The sequence below is a fragment of the Gossypium raimondii genome, chromosome 12 (genome assembly GCF_025698545.1).
Source record: "Gossypium raimondii isolate GPD5lz chromosome 12, ASM2569854v1, whole genome shotgun sequence".
In the NCBI taxonomy this organism is placed as follows: Eukaryota; Viridiplantae; Streptophyta; class Magnoliopsida; order Malvales; family Malvaceae; genus Gossypium; species Gossypium raimondii.
The window spans coordinates 43,615,476-43,624,880 of NC_068576.1; the positions used below are offsets into that span (position 1 = coordinate 43,615,476).

The 9,405-nt window shown below is 35.1% G+C and overlaps 1 protein-coding gene across 1 annotated transcript; it reads right to left on the reverse strand.

The window, feature by feature from the left end:
- Positions 1-3,566: 3,566 nt before the first annotated feature.
- LOC105762198 (uncharacterized) lies at positions 3,567-8,874 on the reverse strand. The gene is made up of 3 exons (XM_052625279.1): positions 7,642-8,874; positions 7,102-7,401; positions 3,567-3,758 (listed from the first exon to the last, which is right to left on the reverse strand). Exons 1-3 carry the CDS (start codon positions 8,872-8,874, stop codon positions 3,567-3,569), a joined length of 1,725 nt encoding a protein of 574 aa, XP_052481239.1.
- Positions 8,875-9,405: the final 531 nt, after the last annotated feature.

Sequence of the window (9,405 nt, forward strand, 5' to 3'; positions counted from 1 at the left end):
ATACTCTGAAACTGACAGTTGAAGAACCGCCAACATCAGTGACAGGAATTGCTTAAGAACTCATTTCAATACTCTTCAATGTAAGATTATTTGATGGTTTGTAATAGAAACCTGAACAAAATTTTCTGAACAGTATTTTCATGCTTTATATTTGAAACCTTGTCAGCCAACAAATGTATAAGGTACTTATAATCGAATATCAAGTATCAGTTCAGTTGAAAAATGATTAAAATGATCTTCTATATACAATTAAAATATATTATTATAATGTTTTTTTTATATTTTTAAATAAAATCAATAAAAAAACTTATTTATAATGAGACCATAATCTAGGATACAATAAAATTTAAATCTTTAATTTTACTACGAAGTTTAAATTTTGGAAACAACATTGTTGGAAGGGGGAGTCATGAATTCCGAACATAAACCATACAACGGACATGAAGAATGCAAAAAAAAAAAAAAACCCCTTTAACTTCGTTATTTCAATCAAAATTTCATTTTAATTTTATAGACATTTAATAAATATATGAGTTGATTCCGAACATAAACCATACAACGAACATGAAGAATGCAAAAACAACAAAAAAAAACCTTTAACATCATTATTTCAATCAAAATTTCATTTTAATTTTATAGACTTTTAATAAATATATTAGTTACCTCTTTCACTTATATCATGAGTTTGCCATAGTCAAGATATTAGGATAAATATATTAGTTGATTGTTGATTGGTGGATGTTAGATTTTAATAACTAAATGATATAATAACTTATTTAACCCTCCAATTTTATAAAAAAGTTATTTTAGTCATCTACTTAATTTTATGCTTTTTAGTCCTTAAACTTGTGTTTTTGTTAAATTACCCAAAATAAATAGAAAATTAACGTTTTAATTTTGCTTATGTGACATAGATGTGAATTGCTACGTAAATGACACATCAATATTTAATTAATTTTAAAATTTTAATTTTTTAAAAATATAAAACTATTTTAAAATTTTAAAATAATTAAAATAATTAAAAATTATTTTTTGAAATTTTAAATTTAAAAATTAATTAAATGTTGATGTATTATTTATGTGGCAATCCACATGTATATCACGTCGATAAAATTAACAAACATTAACTTTTTTATCAATTTAGAATGGTTTGATAAAATGCAATTTCAAAAGTTAAAATGAAAATAACAAAGTGAAATGAAAGGCTAAATAATTTTTATTTATAAAGTTAAAGGTCTATTTTCAAAAAATGGATAATTCATTGATTTAAATTCAACAATAATTTGATTTGACATATAAATGGTAATGATATATTTATTGTGATTGAAACGTGTCGTGTTTATAATATTATTTTTATTTAAATATATTGTGTTTGTAAAGATTGAAAATACAAAAACATTGATAAACAAAATGAATGCTGAATATTTTCAATTCAAACTAGAGTTTATGCTCAAACATAAAAATTAAGCTTAATATTAAATACAAAATTTAAAGTAATGTTTTATAGGGAACAACACGTTCGGGCATACATCTTTAAGATAATCAAGATCTTTTAATGCCTGTCAAATCACGAAATCTTGTATATTTAAGATAGTTACTAAAACTTATGGACCTCAAAGAAGCGAGTCGGCTCAGTTGGGGATCAGCGGTGTTGGTGACGTTGTACCAAGAGATGTGTAATGCCCCTTGTTGACACCATTTTTTTGACAAAACGGAGTCGACTTGGGTTTTGAAAAATGAAAACAAATGTGGAAGTCGCTACCAATCCCTTATTGATGAGGTGTGATCGGATCACCTTGAAAAGTGGTTGTTTTTAATAAACGATTTGATTTTGATGAAACAACGATTTTGGTCCACGAAATTCAGAAAAACAAGTTCAGGAGTCGGTTACGTACGAGGAAGGATTAGCACCCTCGTAACGCCCAAAATTGGTACCTAGTTGATTAATTAAAGTCTTAGTGTCAAAAATTGAAAACTTTGAAGAATTTTAAAAATACGATCCTAAAAACTTTCGAACAATATGAGTTGAAATTTAAGATTCTCTTGTTCCGAAAGAAATATCACATCCAGCACATTAGGATACGATACTTTAAACTCTCGAAACCAAGATCACCTTATGGTTTCCAAAACCCATACTTTGAAACTTTAAGAGGGTATTTGGCTATTTGGCTAAACAAAAAATCGAAACCCAGCGCATTAGGGCACGTTTTCTCGAATTTCCAAACGCAAAATATTGCCTTTATTATTTTTTAGAAAAAATCCTCATCTCGAGAAAACAACGTGCCATATCCAATGCGTTACGACACAACATATTAAATTCCCGATAATGAGCCTTTTATTTATGTCTTTTTTTAAAAAAGAAGTAGTCTCGATTATTTAGATTCAATGAAGAAAATCGGAACCCAATACGTTAGGGCTTGATTCTCTAGAAGATCACAAATACCGAGTATTACTTATATATATTTTTTAAATTTCCTTTTTACGAATTTGAAGAAGAAAAATTGATGTAATGTTAAAATGACAATAATGAATACGATGATGTGAACATAGATAATCTGACGACCACAATAAAGAGAAAAAAGGACAAATCGATTACATATAAAATAACAAGTAAATAAGCAAATAAAATTTAAACATTCTCTCAAAATAATGATGACAATGTAAATAAATAAATGAATAAAGAAAATGAATAAAACTATGAAAATATAAAAGATATATAAATATGTATATATGTACGTGTTTATGAAAATAAAATGGGTATTTAGATATATATAGATATGTATTAAAATATAAAAAAATATGTAAATACACATACAAATATAAATAAGTTACAAAAATATATGCGTGTATAAAAATTATAAAAATGTGAGTATGTGTGTATATATTTATGAAAATAAAATATATATATATATATATATATATATAGATATAAATTATAAAACATAAAAATATAAAATATAAGTATGTACATATATATATATATATACACGATATAGTTTGAAATTTTAAAGGTATAAATGAACAAATAACAACAATAATAATTAATAATAACAGTAATAATATCAAATTTATTAATTTTAATAATAAAATAGCCAAAATATAAAAAAAGAGCTAAATTGAATTTTAAAACGAAATTCGGGGGCAAATCTGTAAATAAATTAACGGAGAAGGACTGAATTGAGTGTGCGAATAACCAGGAGGGACTAAAGAGGAAAATATCCCCGCCCTCCAAAACGCAGCACTTCATGCGGGACCCAAATGAAATCTAAAAGAAATTCTAGGGCCAAAATTAAAAAAAAGGACTAGATTGCGCAACGGAGCCAAATCGGGAGGATTAGGCAGGAAAATAACCCCTCAGGTCTGAAAGCACGCGGACCTTCATCGGGTCGGGCCAGGGCGTGGGTTAAATGGTTAAACGACGCCGTTTTGGGCTATTAGCACCAACCCTAAAACGATGCCGTTTGATACATCTATAAAAGCCACCCTTTTTTTGATTTGTCATTCTCCAGCACTATCAAAAAAAGGTTTTAGGAGCTCTCATGCTCCCGTGCCTCTTCGGGTCCGGTCTAGGGCTCAGCCCTTGCACCGCCTTGCCTCCACCGTGGGCGGTGATCGGCGATGCGCAAAAGGGATCTCTTAGCCCGTGCTTCGCGGGATCCTTGAAGGTCAAATCCTCTCAACCTCAAAAAAACAAAAAGAGGAGGCTTTCGGCGCTCCTTGGATTCGGTTCCAACGACGGAAGAGAATCCTCCAATGGCCTGAAGACAAGGTATCCGGTGAGTCCTCTTTCCCTCATTTATTTATTTTTTATTACTAATATTCTAGAAAAAAATAGATAAAACAAAAATAAAAAAACTTATGAACCGAATAATTGAGGAATAAAAGAAAACCTTTGATTTGTTTTCTGCTTTGTATTTCTTTCTCTTAATGTTTTTCCCTTTTTTACAAAAAAAATCCCCCTAGAGATGGGTTACATTTTTCTTTGGCTTTTATAGCCGACTGCGTTTCTACTGCTATTGTCGTCCTTCTCTTAGCTTGTTTTCTTCTTTGCGGTGGTGATGGGACATCCGTGGTGGTAAGTCTATGGCTCGAAGACCAAAGGTGCAAGCGAGTCTTGACTTAGGGTTCTAAACTGAAACCCTAAGTTGACTTTGGTTTTCGGGCTTGGGTATTGGGCCTCTGTTGTGTTTTTATTTGGGCCGTGTCTTGTGGGTCTGTAATTGGGCTTTTTGCTTTAATTTTGTTTTATTATTTGTGTTTTTGTGTTTAAGGCCCGGGTAAAATTGGGCCCTTACAGCTGCCCCTCTTTGCTCATTGTCGGTAACTAGAACAGAGCAAAGACTTCAAAAGGGCCAATTTTGCCTGGTCTTGCCGAGTCTTGACTTCTTCTGGTACTTCTCTTCTTCAAATAACTTCATTCCAGTCCACTGTGTCTCGTCGCTTCAATCCAATCTACTGCACTTTAGAGAGATCTGACTTGTAGCTTCAATCTTCTTCGCAGCAACTTCAAGGGGACGTGATTCGTAGTTTTAGTCTGCTCCACTGCAACGTCAAGGAGATAAGACTTGTCATGGTAAATTTAATCCGACCTACTACAACTCCAGAGGTATAGGATTCATCATTTTCATCCACTCCATTGTAACTTCAAGGAGATAGGATTAATAGCTTCAATCTGCTCCACTGCAACTTCAGGGAGATAATATTGGTTTAACCTACTCCACTGCAACTTCATAGAGATAAGGTTTGATATGATCTGCTCTACTGTAACTTCAGAGAGATAACATCTATAATCCATAGCTTCAATCTGTTCCACTGCAACTTCAGGAAAATAAGATCCGCTATCTTCAGTCTGCTCTACTGTAACTTCAGAGAGATAAGGTTTGTATCTTCAATCTGCCCCACTGCAAACTCAGGGGATAAGACTTGTGGCTCTAATAAAGTCTAATGCGATCTGTTCTACTGCAACTTCAGAGAGATAAGATCCATCATTTTGACCCATTCCACTGCAACTTCAGGGAGATAGGACTCATATCTTCAACTTTCCCCATTGCAACTTCAAGGGGATAAGGCTGGTGCTTTCGATCTGCTTCACTGCTAGTATAGGAAGACAAGATTTACAATCTTCAACCTACTCCACTGCTGCTCAGGGAGATAGGATTAGTGGCTTAAATCTGCTTCCCTACTACCTTGGGAAGATAAGATTCACCGTCATCGATCTGTTCCACTACTGCTTAGGGAGACAGGATCTGCAATCTTCAACCTACTCCAGTATTGCTCAGGGAGATAAGGCTGGTGCTTTCGATCTGCTTCACTGCCAGTACAGAAAGGTAAGATCTACAATCTTCGACCTACTCCACTGCTACTTAGGGAGATAGGACTGGTGGCTTAAATCTGCTTCCTACTATCTTCGAAAGATAAAATTTACCATCTTCGTCTGCTCCACTACTGCTTAGGGAAACAGGATTTGCAATCTTCAACCTACTCTACTACTACTTAGGGAGAGAAGACTTGATATGATGACTTCACTCCATCCCTCTGCAACTTCAGGGGTATGGGTAACTTCATTGATCTGTTCTCTGAGGAACATGACCTGTAAAATTTATTTTATGAACCTAATTATGCCTAGTGATTAGGATGTTATGATAGGAATGAATCAAAATCTCCTAAATAAATGTGCGTGCTTGAATGCAAAATGTCATGAAAATGATCCCTCAATGTTTGAGTTGTTATTGCTTATTGTTAATTGAGGCTCCATTACCAACACGTCAGAACGCCATCTTGTTCGGCTGGTAAAACTCGTCTCTTACTTAAACGGATTACCCTTACTGTAATCTTCAAAGTTCAATCCGCTGTAATCTTCAAGGTTCAGTCCACCGTAATTTTGGGACGTAAAATTTGAACTATCTTTCTCCCACTTGTAATTTAGGAGTATAAGATCTGGCTCTTTCTCAATCCCCTCCTACCGCAATTCAAGGATACAGGATGTGAATCTCTTTGGCTTTACCCTTCCCAAGGTGTCGTACCAAATGTTTATGCATAATTATAGAATTTTCTTCTCCGAGAAAACCTCTTTTTATCACTCGATAGTCATTGCTTTTTGTTCATTGGAGCTTTGTCACCAACACGACATCTTGTCATTTTGTTCAACCAATGTTTTGACAACAAAATTCGAAAGGGTAGTCTTAATTTAGACTTTTACTTTTTAGACATTTCAACCTTTAAACTTATTGTGTTCTAAACAATAATCCTGTTTCAGGTTCCTGTATTATTTAGAGGCTTTCAGAGTAATATGCAAAACTCCCTTTGCTTGAATATTCAGTCCATTAATCGTTATTTTAATGAAAAATGCTTGAAAAAGATTATCATAATGGACAAGATCAAATTTTATCGAGAGCAAAGCTCTAAACAAATAAATTAATCAGGATAGCAAATTTTGCTAAAATTCAAAGTGAATAAGATGAAAAAGATTATCACAATGGACAAGATGGAATTTTGTTGAGAGCAAAGCTCGAGACGAATAGATTAATCAAGATAGCATATTTTGCTAGAATACAAAAATGATAATAAATTAATCATGATGATGTATTTCGTCAAAATACAAAAAATGGGAATAGGTGCTCCAGATATTGTAGTATGAGCTTCTCTGTACAAATTTTCTGAAAACCATTCTGAGTTTGACATGTGTTTAGGAGATTTACAGTATTCTGTCGATGCCTCAAGATGCTGCCTACCATTTCCTGTTGATTCAAGTATAGCAAGATCGTCATATGCCCCAATCTGATCAAAATTTAAGTTGCTTTGATCACCTTATGCCCTATTTTGATCCAAAATTTGAACTGCCCATTCCTGGGTTTTGAATTCAAAACCCCTTTGGTCTTAAGGTGCCCTTTGCGAGTTTTCACCTTGGCCTCTCCCTTTTTTTTAGGTGAAGTACTTCTTGACTGAATCTGAATTCACAGGATTAGGCAAATTCTTGCCATCCATATCAGTTAAAATCAATGCTCCCCCATAAAAGGCCTTCTTTACCACATAAGGTCCTTCCCAATTTGGCATCCACTTTCCTCTAAAGTCTTTTTGTATGGGGAGGATTCTCTTCAATACCAAGTCTCGTTCGTGAAATTCCCTAGGGCGAACCTTTTTGTTGTACACTCGCATCATTCTTTTTTGGTACATTTGACCATGACGTATAGCTCGTAATCTCTTTTCCTCAATCAAATTCAGTTGATCATATCGGGACTGAATCCATTCTGCTTCATCTAGTTTCAGTTCTGATAAAACTCGGAGGGAAGGAATCTCTACTTCAATGGGCAAAACTGCCTCTATTCCGTACACCAATGAGAAATGTATTGCCCCGATAGAGGTTCTGATAGACGTTCGATAGGCGAAAATGGCAAATGGTAACTTCTCATGCCAATCATTATAAGTTTCAGTCATTTTTCCTACAATCTATTTGATTTTTTTGGCCGCTTCTACCGCGCCATTCATTTTTGGGCGATATGGCGATGAGTTGTGGTGTTTAATCTTGAATTGATTACAGACCTCCGCTATTGTGCTGTTGTTCAAGTTCAACGCATTGTCGGATTTAATCCTTTCTGGCATTCTATACCGACATATGATCTCTTTTTTTAGGAATCTACTGACTGCTGACTTTGTCACGTTGGCGTAAGAAGTAGCCGCTACCCATTTGGTAAAGTAGTCAATAACCATGACTATGAACAGATGCCCATTTAAAGGTTTTGGTGAGATCGGCCCAATGGCGTCCATGCCCCATATGGAGAAAGGCCACGAAGAAGTCATGACATGGAGAGGTGAAGGGGGCACGTGAATCTTGTCTCCATAAATTTGGCACTTATGGCATTTCTTGGCATATTTGATGAAATCTCCTTCCATGGCGGACCAATAATATCCAAATCTCATGATTTGCCTGGCCATTGTAAAGCCATTAGCATGTGTTCCACAAACTCCTTCATGCACCTCCTTCAAGATCTGTTTGGCCTCTACAGCATCCACACATCTTAACAACACCTGATCTTTTCCTCTTCTATATAAGATCTCTCCATCTAAGACATAGTCATTGGCCAGCCTTCTCAATGTCTTCTTTTCATTCTCAGTTGCTTGGTCGGGATACTCACAATTCTTTACGTATCTCAATATGTCATGATACCAGGGGTGATCATCCTTTTCTTCTTCATCGTCAATGTTGTAACAATGGGCTGGAGCCCCATAAATACTCATTTGAATAGGCTTCACATCGTCTAGTTTATTTACCTTGATCATAGAGGCTAACATAGCCAATGCATCGGCCATTTGATTCTCCTCCTGAGGGAGATAACAGAAGGTAATGTCATCAAACTCTTCGATTAATTCCAGGACCAACTTTTGATAATTAATAAATTTGGAGTCTCTTGTCTCCCATTCGCCTTTGAGCTGATAAATTACCAACGCAGAATCCCCATACACTTCCAACACTTTGATTTTGCGTTCAATAGTTGCATGAATTCCCATGATGCATGCTTCATACTCCGCCATGTTATTTCTGCAGTCAAAATCTAATTTGCTCGTGAATGGGTAATGATCACCATCAGGAGGTACCAAGATTGCCCCAATCCCATTGGCCACAACATTCGAAGCTCCGTCAAAGTTCAGCTTCCAATGACCGTATTTTAGAAAGTCTTTTTTTGTGGTTGCAATATACATCAAGTCCTCATTTGGGAAATCAAAGTTTAATGGTTCATAATCTTCCAGTGTTTTACTGACTAGAAAGTCCGCTATAGCAGTCCCTTTCACTGCTTTCTGATTCACATAGACTATATCAAATTCAGACAATAAAATTTGCCATCGGGCCATTCTTCCATTCAATGCAGTCGACTCCATCATGTATTTCAGAGGGTCTAGTTTAGAGATTAACCAGGTTGTATGGTACAACATGTATTGTCTCAATCTTCGAGTTGTCCAGATCAGGGCGCAACATAACTTGTCAATTGATGAATATCTCGTCTCACATTCAGTGAACTTCTTACTGAGATAGTAAATTGCTCTTTCTTTTCATCCTGACTCATCATATTGGCCAAGCACGCATCCCATCGAATTTTCAAATACTGCCAAATATAGTATTAATGGCTTATCTGGGCAAGGTGGCATTAGCACTGGAGCATTGGATAAGTAATGTTTGACTTTTTCAAAAGTTTTCTGACACTCTTCATCCCATACACCTGGATGTGTTTCTTAAAGAGACGAAATATGGGGTCACATTTCTCGGTTAACCGCGAAATGAACCGAGCGATATAGTTTAGTCTTCTTAGAAAGCCTCGAACTTCTTTCTGAGTACGCGGTGGAGGTAGTTCTTGTATAGCCTTTACTTTGTTTGGATCAATCTCAATTTCTCTGCCACTGACCACGAACCCC

Excerpts from the sequence above, each read along its gene's own strand:
- LOC105762198 (XM_052625279.1), bottom strand. The coding sequence starts at position 8,874 with ATGGAGTCGACTGCATTGAATGGAAGAATGGCCCGATGGCAAATTTTA. Across the intron at positions 7,402-7,641 it reads CCAACGTGACAAAGTCAGCA|TTACCATTTGCCATTTTCGC; the intron begins GTCAGTAGATTC and ends TGGCATGAGAAG. Across the intron at positions 3,759-7,101 it reads AATTTCACGAACGAGACTTG|GCCATTGGAGGATTCTCTTC; the intron begins GTATTGAAGAGA and ends CCTTGTCTTCAG.